Source organism: Gambusia affinis, linkage group LG06 (assembly GCF_019740435.1).
Source record: "Gambusia affinis linkage group LG06, SWU_Gaff_1.0, whole genome shotgun sequence".
In the NCBI taxonomy this organism is placed as follows: domain Eukaryota; kingdom Metazoa; phylum Chordata; class Actinopteri; order Cyprinodontiformes; family Poeciliidae; genus Gambusia; species Gambusia affinis.
In genome coordinates this window covers 7988709-8011011 of record NC_057873.1, presented here as the reverse complement: position 1 = coordinate 8011011, position 22303 = coordinate 7988709, and the positions used below count along the sequence as shown (strand labels likewise).

The following is a 22303-nucleotide window of genomic DNA, read 5'->3' as shown; positions in this document are numbered from 1 at the left end:
ACTTAGGAAACTTGTCCAGTCTGGTTAAGGACTCAAATTCATTTTTAAACTCCATGCAGCATTAGAAACATCAGAAAGAGTAGGTATGGTACCTGAATAATAGGAGAATTGTGACCTTGCGCCTCTTTGATGTATGCTACATAGTTCTGGAGCTGGAAGCGTGGTAAGTTGTCGTTCACATCTTGTAGAATTAAGTTGACAGCCATGTAAGAGCTGGAAGATGCTGTCTCTGCTTTCACCACTAGGCGGAGTTTTGGAGTCTCCTCAAAGTCCAGTCCTTCGGATTTCTGCACCCAGATATCACCTGGTTCACAAGAGAACATTCACATCAGAAGTTAATCAATGACTTGGACTGGAAAATATTTCCTTGCACCTTTTGCAGCCATGAGTAAACCTACCAGTAATAGAGTTTATCCCAAAGGACTGAATTTTATTCCCACTGAAAATGCTGTAGATGATCCCAGTTTTAGAGCCATCAGGATATTGGGCTTCAGCTTTTGTCACTACGGTGCCTGAAACATCAAGAACGCACAATATTGAAACATTTCAATTTAACTTCTTGTTTACATCATGATACATCAGGATTTATTCAAACCTTTAGCAGCGTTTTCTTGCAAACTGACGTCTCTAGCTATACGAGAGAAGCGGATCCCTCTGTAGTGTTGCTCCCTAATATAAATAATAACAACTCCCAAGGAAGACTGAGCAGGATTTCCTTGGTCCATGGCCTGAACTATCAAAGTCCTTTGGGTTTGGGTGAGAGTTTGAAGCTTTTCTGTTGCCTGGATGTCTCCTGTTAGTGAGTTGATAGTAAATCCTTTGACAGGGTTGGCAAAGCGATAAAACACAGATCCATTAGCCCCAAAGTCCTTATCCTCAGCCCTCATTGTGGCTAAGATTTGCCGATTAGATGTGCTGCTGGTAGAGATGTTCAGAATAAGTGGATCCTGAATGAAAAACGGTGCATTGTCGTTCACATCTTGAATGTAGACTGTTACTTCAGCAGTTGAATTTAGAGGGTTTGCAGGGGATGAGTCAGTGGCACAAACCTCAAAGGTGTAAGAGGCGGTTTTCTCTCTATCTAGGGGTGCTGCTGTGATGATGCGGCCTGTGTTCTGGTCTATAATGAACATGCTCTGAGAGCCATGGCTCAAGAAGTAGAAGATTTGACTGTTGGGTCCAATGTCCAAATCAATGGCCCTGACCTCTAGAACCAGGGAACCAATGGGAACGTCTTCTGAAATGTCGGCAGTAAAGCTGCTGCTTTCAAACTGTGGCCTGTGGTCATTGACGTCCAGAACTGTCACTTCAACAGTGGTGCTGCTACTGAGCGGAGGACTGCCTTTGTCCTGAGCTACAACTGTCAAGGTATACCCAGGTCTTTTTTCTCGATCCAGCGGCCTTGAAGTATACAGCATGCCTGATTTACGGTCAATGTGGAAGTTTCCAGATGGATCCCCAGCTGCAAAGAGAGCAAAATTTGATAATGACGGTTAAATATTGCCACCCTAAATTATAAAAAAATAACAATAAATGTGGAAAACATAAAAAGGTAATTAAATACATAGTAACACCTGTAATTCTGTAGCTAATCTCTCCACTGTCTCCTGCGTCTGGATCTGTGGCTTTTAGGGTGAACAGAGGTAATGCATCCAGATTTTCAGGCACCTCTATGCTGTAGTACAGACGTCCAAAAACAGGGGCATTGTCATTTACGTCAAGGACCTTGATCTTCACTGTTGCTTTAGCATAGTTGGCTGGGAGGCCTCCGTCTTTTGCGTAAACTGTCAGATCATTAAAAACACACAATATAGTTAGAATAAATATCAAATAATCTACTGTTGATAGAATTTTGAAGCCTACAGTTCCTTGCAAAATATGTATACCTCTGAATCCTTTCCATATTTTTGTCATCTTTTGGATGAGATTGTATGTGTTAAACCAACACAAGATATGTGTGTGGGGGGATATGTCTTTTTGTAATTTTTTGTGTAGTTTACATGAGAAAAGTGTAGTTTGCATTTGTATTTAGCCCTGCTGGGTAAAAGCCTGGTGGAAAAACTCCACAAAGTATTTGCAGCAATTTAAACAGCAAATCTATTTATAAAGTTAGATTTAGATATGGATTTTATTGGCCTATTTTAAACCATTGAAAGATTTTGTTCAAAATCACTCCACTGTAGCTCTGGCTGTATGTTTACAGTTACGGTCCTGTCATAAAGTGAACATCCACCCTAGATTGAAGCCTTTTTAAGTCTCTAAGATAATTTTCTTCTGTCTTCCCAATTAACTATGGCTAGTTTTACTATCCATAACAAAAGGGGCAGTAAAACTAAGATTGGTTAAAAAAACCCCAAAAAACAAACAAAAGTTCAAATGTCTTCCGTTTGGTTGTTTAAAAGGAGAACACTGGGTCTTCCAGGGCTAAGCAGTTTCTATCCATTTTTAAACGATGAGTTTTGGCATGCTTGTGAAAATACACATCTAACAACCTTGCTTTAAACTGATCTATGTGCTTTTTCCATTAGTCTTTATGTTCTTTACACACCATGATTTTGGGGTAAAATGAGCTTGATATAAATGTCCTCCACACCTCAAATTTTTAATTCGGAAAAATAAAAATAAATCTCTTCTCCTGCTTGTGGTATAACTTTACTAATGTGAAAAAGTTCAAGAAGAGTGAATAGTTTTGCAAGAAACAGTTAAAGAACATGTTTTTATGTGATAGCTTGAGCCACACAATGGACAGTACCTGTCACAGAGTAATAATCCTGAAGCTCCCTATCCAAAGGCTTAGTAGTCGTTATGATGCCTGTGACCGGGTTGATGGTGAAACTTCCCTGTGAGACACCATATGTCACGAGCCCATTGATTCCTACAAAGAAACAAGCAGTCACAACTCATTCATTTAGACATTGATTGTAAAAAGAAAAGCAAAACATTCAATTCTAAAATTTGCAAAGGAAGTTAATTATTGCTGTCTCATTTTAAGCCTTTACTCTTGTTTGCTGTGAAATTTGCTGTTTAAGCACTTGGCAGTGATAGCTGCCTCCCTTCTGTTACATGGATGCCAGATTGCGTGCTAAAAGAAAGCAGTCTGGCAGCCTCACTTGTTTACTTCACTAATTGCTTTTAAGTAGAAAGTTTATAATTTGCTTTTCTGTTTTATATGCTTCTAAGTTTGGACCAATGCATTTTCTCTGTATCTCCTTGCCTCCTGTGATGCCTTTTTAATTGGAAACAATTGTTAATGTCAACATAGTGATCACAAAAAAGCATGAGTTAGAGTAGAAATAGATTCTGTTTACTTTTTCAGTGCAAATTAAGGTTTTCTGTTTACAATACAATGATGAAAAGAATGCTAATATGCATTTCTGATTCCTAACACAGTACTAACAACATTTTCAACCCCAAATTCTTTCAAGCCCAAATATCCAAATCATATAAAACAGGATTGCATGTTCTATGTCTTCACCTTGATCCAGATCTGAGGCCAACACTGTTAAAACACTTGTTCCGGCAGGTTTATTCTCAGAGATTTGGGCTTCATAATGACTCTCTTCAAACCAGGGCACTTCATCGTTGACATCAATCACATGGACACACAGCATCTGGCTAGACGAGCGTTGAGGTATCCCATGATCCTCAGCAATTACTGTGAGGTTAAAGATGTCCTGTTCCTCACGGTCCAGAGGTTTGAAAATAGAAAGAGAGCCTGAAAACAAATGAATGAAAAGTCAATTTTGGCAAATGAAAAACCCTTTGTAATAATACAGCTGGTTTCACAGAGTCTATTACATACAAAACTTTCAGTGTGTCATCAATGACAGGAAAAACAATTTGTTTTCTAGGACTGTGTGACTGCATCTTATTTAGAGGGGAAGTGTGAAAAGTTGCCGTGTGAAGGCCAAATCAAAGCTAATATCCTCCACATACACAGCTTTGCCTACCTGAGCGCTACCACCACCACTGTTGTAACAGCCGACTGGTCTGGCCACGGTTTACGAGATTTTCCATTGAGGAATACCACAGCCATCGAGAAAGAAGCTGTAAACACACACTCTAGACACGCAACAGCCAGGCCTGCCGTGCTCCGGAGAAATTAGGGGCACCCTCGCCTTTTCATTATCTTGCCCTTGGAGGTTAGAGCTTGGATTGATTCAATTTCAATTTCACGCTATTAAATGGGATGTAACTGTTTAAGGCAGAGGGGGAAAAGACTGTTTTGTGTTTAACTTCTTTATGTTTTTTTCACTTTGTTTTGCTTGGAATGAAATAACTTGGCCCTAAGCTTTAAGCTGGTAAAAGTTAGTGCAGGGATTTTTTTCACCTAAATTTGACTCCTCTCTGATCCTGCCCTGCTTCCAGACACTGATAACATGTGAGAAGAAACAAAGAAAGATTGTGGGTTATTCAAGAAAGGATTTTGGATGTTCTAATCCCATTACACCTGTGTAGGTTTATGGCGCCACATTCTAACTGTGATGCTTTTAGACATTACAGTTGCCTCCTACATTTTACCACAGTATCTAAACATTTCATTTGGTGCACTGAGGCATGCAAGTGCTTCTTACTTCTCTGACTGTAGTTGTCTCAAAGAGGAAACCCTTGCAGAATCTTATTTTTCCATCAGCCTCCTTGTGGAGTTCCCCAAGGTCCCATTCTTGGACTAATTTTACTATCCATCTACTTTGTAGACTCACTGACTACAAAATGAGTCAGTGAGACTCAAAATTAATCCTCCCCTGGCATATTTAGGTGTGAAGTAAACTATTTAGTTCATCTTCTAACTGATTCATTTTGAAGTGTATCAGCCAGAATTCCATCTTTAATCCAAAAGAGAATAGAAAAAGTAAAAGATTAGGGTGGTTGGCAAAGCAGCCTTTCAGGCTCTGGTTTTTCTTGTTCACTTAATTAATTTCTATAATTTTAGTGGTCTTTATGGTTTTAGATGATGTGGTTAATGCTTTATAAATAAACTTGAACTCAAGTAGAATTGTACACTCTTCCACATAGTCTTACAATTGACTGAAAATGAAATTGATCATCATTGCCCTTTGACAAAGAGCGATGAAAATGTGCTACACTCTCTGACTCCTAAAGATTCCTGATAATTGGCTTAATGGCTCTCTCTAAATGGGTTAACAGTGTCACTGTAACATTGTGATGACTTGGTCCAAGGTCCAGTCAGTCAACCCTATAACAGGAGCCACCCAGGTGCTCATTGGATTAACTTTGTCATTATTTAAACAAATAAGCAATGTGCATGAAAACACTTCAAGATGAAAACACACTGGGCAAAAGAAGTGACATGGATGACAGATTCTGAATGTTTTCCTCCTCTCAGAGGGGGGATGCCGGTTGGGGAGTTGAAGGAGAGGTGGAGCAAATGTTGACACGTGTCTCAAACACCACAACAAAGCCCACAGGACCAAATAGCTCAGGGTCAGTGTTGACTAAGTGGCAGGGCAGTGTAATGCGAGTGCAGAAACACACAGAATGTGAGTGAACACGTGCACACACGCAAATATGCGTAACTGATCCCTTCTCTAATGGTTCCCAGAAGCCTGGGCAGGAGGATCTTTGGTCTTTCATGGGAATAGACCTACAATAACAGATGATGGGTTGTTGTGTGTGCACTTGTGTTTCACGTGTGTAAGTTTATTATTTGGTAGACTGCTCTATTCAGCCTTCAACTGTGGGAGATAACTTAAGAAAGGTAAAGTAGGAGTGTGTTGTAAGTAAGGAATGTGTTACTGGTTCTGTGTGTGTTGCAGAATCTGTAAGAAATAAAATTAATTAATGGTTTAAAAAAATATGTGTTAATATCAATATCACAAATAAAGTTATATTGATATTTTTAGTAAAGTGCCTTGAGATGACATTTGTTGTGAATTGATGCTATATAAATAAACTGAATTGAATTAAATTCCAGACAACGGTCAGTTTAAAATAAATGCAATCGAGAATTTTTATGTATATCTGTAAAGATAGACAGTCAAAAGATGGATACATTGTATGTTTTTGCTCACTGAAAAGGAAAACCTCTTATGATATAATTGTTGATATTAACTGAACATACCCGTATTAGGGTTGAGGTTAAACGTCCCGCCCGTGTTGCCTGAATGGATTCTGTAGGTCACTCTACTGTTCTCCCCTTGATCTGCATCTCTGGCCATGAGAAAAAGCACCACAAAGCCCACTGGCTGGTCCTCCATGACGCTGACTGCTGTTGGTGATATGAACATCGGTGGGTTGTCGTTCTCGTCGGTTACATAGATCCTTGCTGTGACAGAACCCCAACGCCTCTGGCTGACATTGAGGGCAGAATCTGTTGCCTTGACAACCAGTATCATTGTGGATGTCACCTCATGATCTAGCTTGTGTCCCAAAGAAAGAATACCAGTGACAGGGTCAAGAATCAAAAGGCCTGGGGTATTTGGCCACTGCTGGAGAATGGAGTATTTCAGTTCACTGTTAAGCCCACTGCCATCTTTATCCGTCGCCTGGAAAGTGTAGACAGAAGAGCCAACTTCCATGTTCTCAGAGATGACAATTGTTATGGGATCCTCAGCAAACTCAGGGGAGTGGTCGTTACTATCTTCTATGTTGATGTCCAAATTGACAAGCGTGCTTTTAGGAGGGACCTGCGAGAAATCATCCACTTCGATTCTCAGGCTGTACCGTGTGTCTCGTTCATAGTCAAGAGGACGAGCCAGATACACATCACCAGTGAGGCGGTCCACAACAAAAGTCCCATCCCGATCTGTCCCCCCGATCACTGTGTATGTCACCTTGCCCTCTTCTGCAGTTCCCCTGTCATGAAGGCGAACTGATCCAATAATAGTTCCAGGACTGGCCTCCTCCTCCACAGAGTTGAATGAAATGGAGTGCAGGCTTGTTTTAGTCTCTTGACTGTTTTTGCTGATAACCTGTAATTGAAGGAAACCAAAGTATTTGAATTAAAATGCAGAGCAAACAGAATGTCATAGGATGCTCCATTTGTTTAGATCCGTGGCCAAGCAGCAGCAGATTTTACAAAATCCTCTCACTTGCGCAGAATGTGTTCAGTGGTAGTTACTGAATGCCAGTCACAATGAATGTAGTCACAAAAAGTGTTTTATGAATAAAAGAGCTGCTACTGTTAATAATTTTCAATATAACTTTTGTATTACTGCCAGGAAAAATTAGACATGATAAAAGTAACACAATCAAAGGCAAAAAAATCAAGGATCTGACTTTAGCTCTGGGAAATAAATTGCTCGCTTTGTATTTTTTAAAGGGGCTGTTTATTCTTCTACAAATATTACAGCATTTTATGAAAAGAGAACATGTGTAACTAAATATCTTGTTTAAAAGTGATTGTTAGTTTTATGTGATTTAAAGAGTAGTAAGATGTTTGCACTAGAAACTAGACAAGAATATTTGGCAAGATTTTGTGTTTTTGCAGTGCAATCGTTTTTAGTTTTTGCTTCTCACAGTTGATTCCAGTTTCCTGACTAAGTATGTACTTTTCAAAATTCTAATATGAAATAATCATAACAATAATAAATTCTTGAGAATAGTTCAGATTGAAAAATAAATAAGTTTAAAAGAATGAATAAAGGGAAATGTTATTACTGCACCGACAGACATGGAAAACACAGCAATGCTCAATTGAATTACCCAATAATTATGACTCTCATGTTTTTTAATAATATTTGAAAAGAAAGAAAAACTGGACTTGTATTTGATGGATATGCTAGTTCTATTTTCCAGGAACCCATAAATTGAAGTTCCTTCCAGGACTCTCTATGTTTCCATTTCTGTTCCGCATTATATATTGCCTTTAAATACCATCGTTGCTGTGTTTTATGTTGAGTGTAAGTAAAGCTCTGCTACTTTTCATAAAAAGGGCTACTGTACCAAAAAAAAGTGTTGAAGTCATTGGGTATGACCTTGATCCGAGAATTCTACAGCTGGTTCTCATCATAACCCAGCTGGGAGTGTTTAATTTAGACCCACTTTTCCATTTCAGATCGAAATTTCCCTTTAGAAAATTCACAAGAGGAGAAAAGGGAGGAGGATGGGAGGCGACCTTGTCAGAAGTGAGGCTGATATGTCGGCAGCTAGTCTGAGGGGCCCGGAGACATGGATCCTCTCAGCCCTGGGTCCATTCTTTGATATTAAATAGGTGTGTAGTGAGAGTGTTTGCCCTGGCTGAGCTCCAGTAGGAGTCTGACCTGAATTGTGAGGGAGCAAGAGGCGCTGCGCGGGGGTAGTCCTCTGTCAGTGGCTGTCGCTGTCAGAGTGTATTCAGCCCGTTCTGAGTGGCTAAGAGGGGATGATGAGTGCAGCTCGCCAGTGATTGCGTTCAAAGAGAAACGCTCAGCTCTGGGACCTTGGAGAGACACAAAATGTAACAGTTAGCAGGAGATGACAGGTGTAGATAGACAGAATACAAAAACCTGACATGCTAAAATGAAGCCAACCATTTGTAATCAGAACGTTAAATATGACAAATTATTATGGCCACAGTCTAGTTTGTTTCACTGCTAGTGGGGATTTAATGAGAATTTGTGGTGTTTCTTACATATGTCTTCAATATATTAGAAACATTATCAGAAATGTATTTCAGTAACTCGCTAAGTAAATTGATTATTTACACGCACACACATATTTATAAGTTGGTATTTGTGTAAATCATAATTAAGTAAGATTTTTCTACTTTTTTAGTTAATAAAACTATGACATCTGAGATCAGAATATTACATCAGACCAATAAAAAACATTTACCAAAATGTGGGTTTAATGAAAAGTACATTCATAATCTTCAGGACTTTAGTCTTGTGTTTGTCAGTCTGCATTTCATATTCTGTTCATTTCTTAGTTTTAATCCCTTATAGATTTGTTGTATACTCTATAATTTGATGTTTTGTGTTTTTAATTTTCTATTTTTAATATGCCCTGAGTAATTAGTTTCATTTGCTTGATCTGTAGGATTTGACTTTCTGTGTAGGTTTGTATCGGCTATTTACTTGTTCCAGTGTTTGTGTTCTCAGATCTACCCAGTAGCTTCCTTCAGTGTCAGCTGAGGGTCTATACATAAATTGCTTCACATCTGTACCTTAACTAACCTGCCCACCAATAAAGCTGCCCTTTAAAAATACTACTTGGTTTTCTCATTCAGTATTGAATTCTCATAAGCTGTTTCCTTGTGTTTCCCTTGTGTATTATTTTTGGACAACCTCATGAACCTTAGCTTTGGTAAGGTATTTTAATTTTATTTGTTTTAAATAAATCTGTTCATTTTCATGAGCATGCCTCCTTCTCTCCTTCCTACATTTGGCTCCTGCTCTTTGTCTTTATGTGACATTGTTGGGTGATAAGTGTCACCAGAATCTTGTACCCAGTCAAGAGCATGAGCCAGATATACATCCCGGCTCAAATTGCGATCTGTGCCTCTGATCACTTAAGGTCACCAAGTGAGCATTTTTAACTTGACATCTTGTTGTGTTTATGGATAGAATAAAGATTTTGAAGGTTAGTATTTCATGGCTAACTGCTATACTGAAACGAGCTGGCTAATAAAGAGCTGGCTGACAACACTTAGAAAACTACTGAAGAAGACCCCGCTGAATTTAAATCATTTATCTGGCAGCATTTTGTGGAATGTAGTTGACAAAGGAAACTGATATATTGAGTTTTGGGTTTCAATTCCAACTTTCTCCTGCCACATATTGATGTGTTCTTTGGCGAGGACTTAACCCCAAGTTTCCTACTGATCTGAAAGTGATTGGATGAGTGAGGCTTAAATTTAAACCACTGTAAGTGGTCAGTTTGACAAGAGAAGATTCAGTTAATTGAGATTCTTTAAAAGACAGTGCATGGTGAAATATTTACTCTGATGGTAAAAACAAAAATGTGGGCTTCTTCATTGTCCCAGACATATTGATAAAATATTGTCTCATCTTTTTCTCATGAACCCAGTATCACGTATTGTATCTTCCTGTGAGCTGGACGAATTATTAAACCCCTGCTGACAAGCTTTTTTATTCAAGTACAATAAAAATATTTCACCACATTGGAGAAATCATGGGACTAAAGAAAATAATTTAATCATAACAACAAGCAATCCCTTGAATCAAAATTATATGTTGTGCTCCTGTAAGCAGCCTCTATAATCAAAAAACTTTCAGAAATATAACTACAGCAGAAAATGCAACAAAAGCAGCTATTTTTACCTCTCTCTGCATACAGTAGGAACCCAATATATTTTAGGTTGTCTCGTGTTTGATTTAATTTGTTATAATACGTTTGTTTTTGCACTTCAGACTTTCAACACATTCCAAAACCAGCTTCTTCTCTAAACACTCCAAGAAATTCAGGCAGCTGCATAAATGTTTCAGCTGTTATTTTATCGCATTCCTCCTGCAAACACACATTTTTATATGTGTTTGCAGGAGGAATGCGATAAAATAACATTGCATTTATTTTTGCATTCATTTTTTGTTTCAAGAATCTTCACATATTTCTTACTAAGGACAAGTCAGGTCACACACTGGTGGATATCCAGTGTATGTATTTCTCCATCTGTGGTTTGCTCTGTTGTTATTTTTAATTAGATTTTTTTTAATGTTCATTACTCCTGTTAGAATACTGCTTTACAGTTATCTTGCAGTTAAATGTGGTTAGCGTCAATGAAAGAAGTGTGTCTCCTAAAATCTTATGCCTCTTAATGAAAGTGTAAATAACTTTTCCACGTGCCACTGATGCAAAATCCATGCCATCACAGAGTCTGGATTTTGAACTTGTTGCTAATAAAAATTTGGGCAGTCCTTTTTGTCTTTGCCTCAGATCAGAACACACTGTGTCCATTTATTCTAAAAAGAAATCTGGAATACAGATTCTTCTGACCACAAACCAGTATTCCATTATGTGAAGTTCAATCTAAGATTTGTTCACTCACTGAGAAAACAATTTTGCCATTCGACAGGGTTAACACTGGGCTTTTCTGTTGCACAGTACAGTTAGAGCTGATAATGTAATTGTGTATTGCATTATGAGACACTTTCCCAAACTTTCCCCATGCCCAGATGGCTACATAAACCACTGATACATTACAATTCTAGATGAGATTCCATTTGAGGGATCAGAGATGGTCCAGTTTAAGCTTCCACCCACCTTCTCCTAATGGCATTTGCCCAAATTCCGCCAGTATGCAAATCCTCAGCCGTCTTCTTTGGAGGAAATTTCTGCTGCTCACACATTTGTTTGCCAACAAATGTGTGAGCAGCAAAAATTTCTTTTCTCATTTTTTTTTTTTCCACAACAACCCAAACAGTTGCAACTAATTATGATTACCATCACTTGTTGGACCCATTTGTTGTTTTTACCCTGCACAATTGCCAAATTACAACTTTTTGGAAGGTTTTAAATGTGTTAAAGCAGGACTGACTATATGTAATCACATGAAGAGTTGACAAAATTATTTGTTAGCTTAGATGCAAAATAAAATAGAACAGTTAATAGATTTATTGAACACATTAAGTTTATCATTCATACATAAATCTATAAGAAATGAATTCATAATGTACCTGACAAGGAGTAGATTATTGTGCCATTCTCTCCTTCATCTGGGTCTTGGGCTTGCAGAATTCCCAGCACAGCGCCAGCAGATTGACCTTCTGTCACCTATTGGTTAAAAGCAAAATGCACTGATGTAATTTTAGACATGAGTTTCTCACCCCAGCCCCCTTACGTGCTCATCTATATCCCTCAGCTATGACATCACCTGTATGATGACATTTTTGCCCGACTGACTGTGGATGAAAGTTGGGTCATTGTCGTTGTCATCGAGTACAGTAATGAAGACGGTGCCTGTCGCAGAGCGAGGCGGTGAACCTCCATCTTGTACGACCACCATCAGCTGATAGCTTGACTGCTGTTCTCTATCAAGAGTCATCCTTGTACTGATTTCACCTGGGGAGGAAAAGGATGAGAGGGAGTTTATGCAGAGAGACTAACACACCGGAATAATGATGAGGGACTTAGCAGTCAGCAGGCTTTTATCAATGACACTCAGGAGTAACAGACATGAGCGCATGAGAATTGAAAGCATTCGCTTACTCAAACACACACAGCCAAATTTACAAGTGGATGAGGATTGGCAGATGTTGTAGATGTGCAGAATGGAGCTGGAGACTCATCACAAATCAGAGCATGAGTCTCTACCCAAAGACCAACAGGCTCAATGGGCCAATTAGAGTCCAGAAAGATACTTCATGCTGCTGTCACCATCATCTGACTTATTTATAATCATAATCAGGGGGCAACTTCACACTCTCATCTTTAAAACATTACTCAGTTAGTCGACTAAACTCTTTTTTTCTTTCCCAAAAGAACCCTGAAGATTTCACAAAAAACTGTTTGCTGAAGTGTGATGTGTTTTTACTCTGCCATGCATGAGTATCCTTGAAGAAAAATGTTCTAGATAATCAAGAATTCACCTAAAATTGTATATTAGAACTAACTGTTCATTTATTCTGGTTTATGTCTTTTCTCCACAGATTAGTATTTGCATGGATTTATAAACTCCTCTTTTATACATCCTGGAGTAAACCCAAGCAGTCCTAAGTGTTGTTTAAGCAGCCGTCTAATTGACTGCAGACAGTTTTCTGCAAACCTGTGTGGGTGTTTATCTGGAAGTGGCGGTCAGTATGCAGGAAGCGGTAGTTGAGCCGTCCGTTGGATCCGCTGTCTCTGTCTGTGGCCAATACGTGACCGAATCCTGTTCCCGTGGGCAGATTTTCTCTCACAGCCATGAAAACTCTCTGCTGGGCAAACCGAGGAGCATTGTCATTCTCATCAGTCACAGATATGCGAACCGTGGCACTTCCCGTCTTCTTTAGCCCTCCGTGGGTAACACTGGCCAGCACTGTTAAAAGAAACATGTCCTTCTGCTCTCTGTCTAGAGAGCTCTTTACAAACAGCCAGCCGCTGTCTGCAGCAATGCCAAATCCTGCAGCATCTCCATCTGGACGAAGGTGATACATCAGCGGGCTCAGATGACCCAAGCCTGGGACCTCTCTGCTCATGGCCCTGACTTGCAGGAAGCGAGTGTTTATTGGGGTTCCTTCTTTTAGCTCTACTCTGTAGGTGAGGGTATCAAACACAGGACCCTGCTCGTTTTCTGCTTGCACATGAACTACAAGCATAAGGGTGGCACTAAGCGGGGGCACACCTTTATCTTTGGCAATCACCAAGAGGTCATAGCGAGGGTTAGTTTCATAGCTGAGGCTGCCAACCAATCGGATCTCTCCGGTGCTGCGCTCTATGCTGAAAATTCTCTGGATTCCATTTGGAGAGGAAAGTTCAAAGCTGAGTTGTCCATTGAGTCCTGAGTCTCTGTCCTCTGCTTGGATCCGATACACCACTGTGCCCATCTCTGTGTTCTCCGGCAGCAGCAGGGACTCTGAAGACGAGGGCAAAAACACTGGAGGGTTGTCGTTGGTGTCTGCTATGGTGATGTGAACACGGGTTTGGCCAAATGCCGGAGGGTTGCCACTACGGGCCTGCACTTCTAAATCAAGAACAGGCTGGGTTTCATGATCCAGTGGCAAACTGGTCCTTAAGGCTCCAGTGTCAGAATCCACAGTGAAGTAGCCGGATGGGTCCCCAGAGCTTATTGTGTAGGTGATGCTCTTGGAATTGCCTGGAGTGATAGAAAGACACCAAAACAAGAACTTAGTTTTGAATCTAAAACTTTAACAGTTGAGGACATCATTTAAAGGGGACATATTTTGCAAAATTATGATTTTACAAATTTTTATAATTTCAAATACTTCTAAAAACAGCCTAAGTGCTTAAAAGATAACCTGGCATTTTTATGGCAACAAGTTTATATTTTTGGTGTCTGGAAGTGAGCCATTTCAAAGATTGTGACCTGGGTTACCTAGCAACCGTAGCCAAGAGCAGCCCGGTTACGTGGCAACCTAAGCAGAGCTCCTGTATGTTTGTTCAGCTGGTTTTATCGCTGTATGCGCTCTTCAATGGCTGCTGGAAAATCCAAGTGTTTTGTTGTTGACTTATCATCCAGAAACCGCTTGCTACATTCTTGCTGGTTGCATTTCAAAGATGTACGGTTATATAATTGCGCATGTGTGTTTATTTTCATGTGGAAGTGTAAACATTGAGTTGGGCGGGGGCATAGCCAACTCATTGTCTAGGAATGATTTTGTGCAAAAAAAATGTTATAATGAACAAGTTGTGAATAGTCCAGATAACTTTCCTGGTTCTCACCTGTCTTACTGCTGGCTTGGACGATGCCTACCACTGTCCCACGCAACGCATCCTCTGATACAGTAAGGTGGTACTGAGTCTGTTCGAACACAGGTGGTGCCACAAGTCCTGCCATCACACTGATGTTGACTCTTGCATTGTCTAAGGCTAAGAGTCCCCCACCATCTTGAGCAGAGATAACCATGGGAATAATAGAGTTGGCTTTCCCATAGACTGACCGAGACAGCGAGATAACACCTACGAAATGGTTAAAAACAAAACATTAATTTATATGCTTAAGAGAAAATCTGTTGGCGTGAACAGGAAATTTTGTTTTCCAACCTGTGTCTTTGTTGAGAGTAAAATATGGAGAGGCTCCTCCAGGTACCGTTTTGTATGTAATTTTGCCATTCTCGCCAGAGTCTGGGTCATAGGCCATCACTCTGACAACAGATGTCCCAGGGGCACTCTGTGTGCTCAAACTAACAGCATAACTGAGTGGATAGAAAGCGGGTCTGTTATCATTAATGTCAACCAGATCCACCTTCACGTAGGCTACTGAACTCAGTCCACCCTGCGGAGGAAACAGAAAGATCCACTGTTACACGTACACCAAACCATGAGCAGAAAATAACACACATGAAAGAGAAAAGGTTCTGGTTAGATCGTTGCTGAACAAAAAACACATTAAAGGTTCTGTTGGTGTTCTAACCCCTGTACAAGATATCATAATAAATGTTTAAAATTATTCATCACTGATTCACTTTAGGCTATTTTACTACCAGAACTATTTTTATATCATAGAAGCCCCCCACTCAGATGTTTTGTAGTTGCTTAGAGGGAAAGTTGTGCAAGAACAGTAGAAAACAGAGAAAGCTATTTTCTCATACTGTAGCTCATATGGAAACTGTTAGAGAACGACAAAAACATAATAAAATTATCCAATAAATGTCAATAAATTATAAAACAACAAACTGAATAACAAAGATATTCAGTTATATGACTGGAGGCAGACTTGGTTTTGTATTGTCCATGTGGAAATCAGCCTTTGCTGTAATTGGGTGCATTTACATTTGTGTTGATAAAAATATGCATTAATGCATCATATCCCTCTTCATATTAATTCTCATGTTGTGAAGAATTGATTTGTGTGAAATTTCAGTTGTTTTGTGCTATGAAGCAGAACATTACTTTGTATCTTACCAGCTGTAAATAAAACTATTGGCCTTTTAGTTTAGTATAAATCCAGATTAGTTAGTCCCAAAGGCTGAATCTAGTGGGAAGCTGAAAGAGACCATGACCTAAACAGACTTTTGATGTTTGAAGGAACTTCAATCTTAAAAATGTCCCAGTATTTATGATCCTTTAAATTGTAGCCAGGCTTGCACAGAATATTATTATTTATATAGTAAATTATGGTTGGAGGCAGTGTGCCTTCAATGAACTTGCTGTGTGAAATCCACAGATGTAAAGCATTTCCAGTGGAGAAACTGAGCAGAAAAAAAATAATTTTTTTGGAATATGAACTTAAAAATGTTCACCTTACAAGCGCGTCTCCAATGTTAATGAAAATAGAACCTAAGTGACATTCACAGAATAATGTTTTTGGTTTTAATCATAAGCTGAAACAGTAAAATAGAGACAGGTTAAAAAGAGAGAAAAAACATATTGAGAAATAATGAGAAATGAGAAATAAATCATTAAAATTGTATTCATAAAAATGCATATTGGTGAGAATGTGATTTAGCCCACATGCTATACAATTATTTGTTTCTTCAGGGATAATAACTTCCTGTCATGATTGTAAGTCCAACTGAGATTAATTATCACAGCTGGACAAACGAGGTCCTAAAAACACTTTAAAGGATTAGTTTTGGCTTGTTGTTACAGTTCTATTTTTCAAACAGTATTTCAGACTTGAATTATATTTCTGGTCCACAGCAGGAAGGACCACAGAAAAAGAGTCTTAAAGGAGCTCATACACAAAAGTAATTTTCACCTTTATCCTGAATAGATCAAGTTTTACTGATACAAACAGTTAATCTAGCCATTGCATCTACATTTCACCCTGTATAAAACGTTCAATTTTTTTCTTCTTTACATTACTTGTTCTGTCTTTAGTATCACACAGTAACATTATTGGAAGTGTACCAACTTCTATTCTTTCCAATAGAAAAGTCCAGAGAACTTAATGATAGCTTACAGGTTTAAGAAACAGCATAAACTATTGCATAAACTGTGACATTGTTGAGACTGGAGTTGTATTAAAATGTTAAAAGTCTATTAAGCTTGCTAACTAATTTGAGTTTTTAAATTAATGGTGGCTCAAAAAGGCCTACTGCAGGTACAGCATTGAGTGCTTATTTCAATATAACCTCCTTTCAAAAATCCTGGACTATCCCATTAAAGGTGAAAATTAACAAAAGCTGTAAAGCCAGATTTGTGAATGAACAGAGATTAACAGCTTCTCTTGGGAAAGAGAAATGTCTCATGATCCATACTGGGTGTGTGATCCCAAGGCACCTGAGACTGTTTCATTGTTTTTTTATTTGAAAAGAATACAGTGCAGGCTTTTCATTTGGACCAGGTGGCAAAACCGAGGGAGGTGGCAGTCCAGCTTGTTAAAGTATTACTCCCTGACAGTTGAGGTATTTCTCCATCTGATTACTTTAACATACCCAAAGTCATTTTCCTTCATTTTAAACCTTTCCATTTCAGAGTATTTTTTGGCAGCCAGTGAACAAGATGGTTGAGCAAGTCTACCTACCATGGAGAGCTTCTCAGACTTTTATTTTTTACTTTGCACTTAATTTCAGAGGGTTTTTATTTTACTTATTTTATTTATTTAAATTTTTTACACTGCTGATTCGTTGTTGCTCTCCCGTCAGTAAAAAAAAAAAAAAAAAAGCATGGTTGCTGTGTTTATAGGGTTACAATGTGGTTTGCAGGATTCTTATTAAGCATGATTTCAAAGGATGGTGGCTTACCCCGTCTACTGCTGTTACAGTGAAGTCGAAACTGTCCGGCCCTTGATCCCTGTCTAGTGGGGCGTTAGTGCAGATCTGGCCCGTCTGCTTGCCAATGGTAAAATGAGAGGGAACAGCGCTTTTACTGCCAGAGCCGAGGGAGTAAGACACCGAGCCAAAGGAGCCGCCATCCGCATCTGTTGCAGTCACCTATAGTAACAAAAACATGTCAGTGGTTAAAGATTGCTGCTCAGCACGTTAAAATTAGCACATTAATGCGCAATGGTACACTAAAGTGGCAATATATTAAAAGCATTTTTATGTAGAGGGATGCTAGCAGGACGCTCAATCAAAAAACAGGAGAAAGCATCTTTAGTGTTTAGTGTTTATTTGAGCCAAACAGGACATTTGGCAGAATCTAACTCTGAGGAAGAGAAAAATTTTGGCAGGATGTTGGTTGACTTCCACAGGCTCTCAGAGAAAGCTGCCAACAGGATATACAGCCTGCTTTATGAGTGGTGTCTGTCTGGTGACAGGGTCAGCTGGCCGATGAGAAGTTGCTCTTCATTATGAGTAGTTTTATTCATGCTGCACATCTAGTGGTGGAATCACTAGTCTTGTAAAAGCAATTCACAAACCGTCAGCCAGGAAGTGCATTTAATTGCTGCAGGATCTCTCAGGACAGCAAAAGGTAAACAGAACAATCAGATCAGGCCCCTGGGTACCGGTGGTGTAATTGTTAGCAAGTGTGGGCTCTAGATTACTTTGGGGGTAAACCTCACAAGTTGATTAGATTTCACCTTCCTTCCGTGTTTAATAAATGGAGCTTTTGAGGAAAACATTAATGGAAAGAAGTGCTCGGGTGCTCTGGCTCCCAGTGGCACATTCATCAGGAGAACTGCCAAGGAAAATAAGGCAACCCGTACTCATCGTCAAACGTTTACTCTTTTTTTTTTTTTAAGACGGCGTTGGAATGACTGTGAGTAGTTGGAAATCATTCATTTGAGGTGATGAGTTTGGCTACAGTCATTGAGCCTCCATCTCTTTCCTGAGCAGATGGCAGACGGGGGCTCAGCAGAGAGCATGGCCCACACTCTTCAATGTAACTCCTAACAGAGGGTGAGTGGTGTGTAGGAGTGAGAGAGTTGTAGAGCTGGCAGCGATGCAAACCCAAGAGAAGAATAATAAACCACACGAGGAGAGAGGAAACTGAGCGCAATGCAAGAAGGCTACTCCATTTTTTAACATGCAGGGAGGCTGCAGCCGACTTCAATGTTTACTTACGTTTTGGGGGTTGTATGTGTTTGCGTGTGTGAGAATTTGAAGTGTGGAGGGGCATTTATAATCACTTCACATCTTAATATTGATGCCTGAATCATAATTAAATAAAAAATCCAAAAGTTTGATAACTTTTTTTTCTTACAAAAATGTGTTGAAATAAGTTTGTCCTTCGTCATAGCAAACACTGAGCTATATGAGAAGCTCCCCATGTTACCCATTATTAAAGGGTAAATACGCCTTCCAAATGCTGGACATCTATCAACATATTTTTATGATTCATTCAGGTTGGCCAGTTCTTGCATTTTGTAGTCCAAAAAAAAAAAGAAAATGTAAACTTTTTTAGTCTATATGCCCTGTCCATTGCAAAGGTTAACACACCTCACCAACCCAAATATCAATTTCTCAATAATCTAAATGGGGTATATTAACATCTGAAAGAACTCCTAAAAAATTGAACAAATGAAGTGGGATACAGAGCTGCACTTCTATTCAGAGTTTAAATGAAACATATTAGTGTCATCTTACTGAAACACTAGGATGTTGTCTCTCTAGGAAGCAATGCCAACTTCCATTTTCAAAGCACACAAGAGACCACAAGCAAATTGAAAAAAGAATTATAATTTCTCAAGCCACAAAGCATAAACCCTGAGAGATGAGTGCATCTTAAGAAAGAGCCTCTGGGGTTAGAAATTTTTCAGAAGACATGATACGGATGAGTCAGAATATCTAAACTGATGAAGCAGAATTTCAGGAAGTCTTGAAGTGAAGCTTGCTAGAAATATGCAACTAAGCATAATATGCTATGAAAGACATTCAAACAATGCTGAAGTTGCCAAGAGGATTGAACACAGGATCCCTGTCTTAACTAGTTAAGCTACGTGACAAAACATTTGTCAAGTTGTAAGAAATAAATAGGTTTTATTTTCATTGCTGTGCAAAGGCACACTTTCTTGTTAACAAATAATAAGTGAACTCCATTTTCACCCGCCTGAGCAATATCATCTCTATGTTGTGAGGGCATCTCAGCGAGTTAACTTCAAACGTTGAGAAGTGCTGCAGCTCTATAAGGTGTGTATTTGTTCTGGGTGGAAACGATGATTCATACTGAAAAAAAATCAGTTTGCTTTGGTGAAAACTGAACACCATCCTAAATAATATCAAGAAAGCATTTTGTTCACAGCTTAAAAATGCATTATTAGATAAAATTGTATTGTTTCCATCCACCAGCTCCATACAAATATGTAAATATGCTTGTTTTTATTGTACTACTCTCTGGATTTTTGCCTGACAAACCTGAAAAGTTATGTCTCTTTCCAACATTATTCTTGGAATATAAAGAGGACATTAGGTGGAAATGTGTTATTCTTTCTGTATAGAACAAGGTCTACGTACAGCCTCGATGTTGAAATCAGCTCCATTGTTCAGTAGGCTTCCCTCGAGCAGATCAGAGAGAGACATTAATTTCATAGAAAAAATAGCAAATTCACTCCTGATAGTTTGTCTTTCTGAAGTTATTTTGTTAATATCCAAGACTACAACCATTATCAAAATAAACTTTGGTGTTTAACTGGACATAGATATGAAGACACTGAATTTCTAATAGAAATTCCTAACACTTCCTTGGCAGTGCACTTCATTGGTTTTACACAAGGTCTGTTTTCACTGGATTCAATGTTTGAAAGCAGAAGTAACCTTACCTCATCTGCAGCAGCCAGAAGTATTCTCCCTACACTTCATGCCTGTGAGTGAGGCATGATGGGGGCTGTCTTATCAGTGGGGGAAAGGCAGTGTTTGACTTTTCCCTTCATAAGTCAAGTTTGTGGAAATCTAAGGATAACTGGGGTGCTACAATCAAATTCAAGAAACTTCCCAGATAGGAATTTTTATTGACTGTCCAATGAAAAGAAGCTGACTTTCAGCACAGAGTATATGTGTCTAACCAGATGTAAAGGCTGTTGGTTTTTTTTCTGTTCTTACCACAAGGTAAGGCAGGTTCTAAAAGTCTTGGACTGTCGTGTTTTCTGCCTTTTCATATAAATTTCAATCAGTTACTCCTTACTCTATCTATTTTTTGCAGCTACTGTGTGGAAAAAAAATAGTTAATAAAAATCTGCAAATAAATGATGCACAGCTGAATCCACTGAGAGGTAAAATAAAGCCAATGTAATTTTTAATCATGCTCCTTGTGTTTTAGAGCTCCCAGTAAAACAAATCCATGACACGAAGCCCTCATTGAAACAAGCCAATCAGGACAGTGTCACTGCCAATCCAAACAGGCTGCAAATGATGGAGTTGACGTGTAAATGTTTGCCAACTGAGAAATTACAATTCACGTCTATGGAGCTCAACATGCACTTATCCAGTGAGTGCAGTGGCGATGCAGAGGGAAGGTCCAGAAACATTTGCTCCTCTCCTTGTTTCAAAAACTTATTCAATGCAGTTTGGTAAAAAGATACGTATATCAGATAAATATATCTGATATATTTATGTATTGTAGTTGATTGATATTAAAATACATGTAATGCAACTTCTGTTAGGTAGCAATTTTTAACCCCTGTAACAGCAGGACCAATGCGGTCCAAGACCAATCAATATGGAAAGACTGGTGGCATGACACATAGCTCATTAAAAGACAGCAAGAACAAAGAGGAAGGCGTGGGTTCAATAATATGAAACGAATGGGCGACTTGTAGAAATCTGGAGTGAAAGATGCTTTGAGCTGTCACAGCTGGTGTGAAGCCATGCATTCTCCTCCCTGTCTATTGTCCTGGCATCACTTCAGAGAAAAGCAGATGTGAAGAAAATCAGCCCAGTACCTCCCACTCCCTACCCCCAAGGCCTCTTTCACTACTTGCTAAAACAGAGGAGATACGTAGGTCAGAATGTTTGGGACATGTTTAACACCACACGAAAGAGCCGGGCAGAGACCGCAACGTGCCGGTGGAAGGAAGAAGCCCACGCAGCTGTTGACAAATATGTCAAAATAACACACGTTTGAAGCTCAAGAAATATTATTTGGATTCAGACCAACCATATGTGAAATATTTAGTTGGTTACATCAGAAGACTCTATAGGAGTGTGCCATCAAATTTGCCTTGAGATGTTTGGGTCTACTTTAAAAAAAAATAAATAAATAAATAAAAAACTTGCAATGTGACTAAAATTATAAATAACGTATAGAATACAACATGAACTGTGTGACAGCACCACTGAAAACCTATGAAAGCTGACAGAGGGCAGTCTCCACAAGAATAGCAGAGTGATTCCATTTTTGTCCCAATTTTGCAAATATAGAAGGTACAACTGGCTTGGCGCTTCTACAATGTTTGACTGTGCAGTTTCTGCAACTGAAAAGTGCATTGTGCACTCCTTGTTTTTCCATCCATGGAACGTACTGTAAGCCTAGCTCATCTGTTTTTTTCCCGTGTCTTCTTCCTGTTGTTTTCACACCCAGTCATAGCAGCAGACAGTCACTCATACTGAACCTGACTCGCTCTGTTAAAAAGGAAGTTTTCCCTTTCCACTGTTACTTCATGCTTGCTTTGGATAACAGACTGCTGAAATGTTAGTGACTCAGTGGAATTGGCTGGATTCACTTAGATAGATAAATTGCCATTAAATTTGAATATATTGTGCTCAGGATTGTTTCATGTCTTAATAAGCCATAGTAATCTTAAGGGTTAGTCCATAAAAGTCCTAAATGAGTCCAGACTTTTCTTACCAAGTCTTAAAATTTAGTAAGCCATAAGTAGCTTTTGCTTTAGAGATGACAAGCGGCATTCACTTACTCTGTAATA

The 22303-nt window shown here is 39.0% G+C and overlaps 1 protein-coding gene across 1 annotated transcript in view; it reads right to left on the bottom strand.

Annotated features, from left to right (window-relative positions):
* LOC122832680 (protocadherin-16-like) overlaps positions 1 to 22303 on the bottom strand; it is a 91153-nt gene that overhangs the window by 6978 nt on the left and 61872 nt on the right. Inside the window, exons 3-16 of the mRNA XM_044119673.1 lie at positions 17247 to 17435; positions 14602 to 14833; positions 14281 to 14517; positions 12665 to 13693; positions 11774 to 11961; positions 11577 to 11673; positions 8223 to 8380; positions 6083 to 6932; positions 3476 to 3715; positions 2753 to 2875; positions 1575 to 1784; positions 596 to 1462; positions 399 to 512; positions 93 to 304 (exon numbers count right to left, since the gene is read on the bottom strand). Of these exons, the coding sequence (XP_043975608.1) occupies positions 93 to 304; positions 399 to 512; positions 596 to 1462; positions 1575 to 1784; positions 2753 to 2875; positions 3476 to 3715; positions 6083 to 6932; positions 8223 to 8380; positions 11577 to 11673; positions 11774 to 11961; positions 12665 to 13693; positions 14281 to 14517; positions 14602 to 14833; positions 17247 to 17435 (4746 nt within the window). The remainder of the gene's footprint in view (positions 1 to 92; positions 305 to 398; positions 513 to 595; positions 1463 to 1574; positions 1785 to 2752; positions 2876 to 3475; positions 3716 to 6082; positions 6933 to 8222; positions 8381 to 11576; positions 11674 to 11773; positions 11962 to 12664; positions 13694 to 14280; positions 14518 to 14601; positions 14834 to 17246; positions 17436 to 22303) is intronic.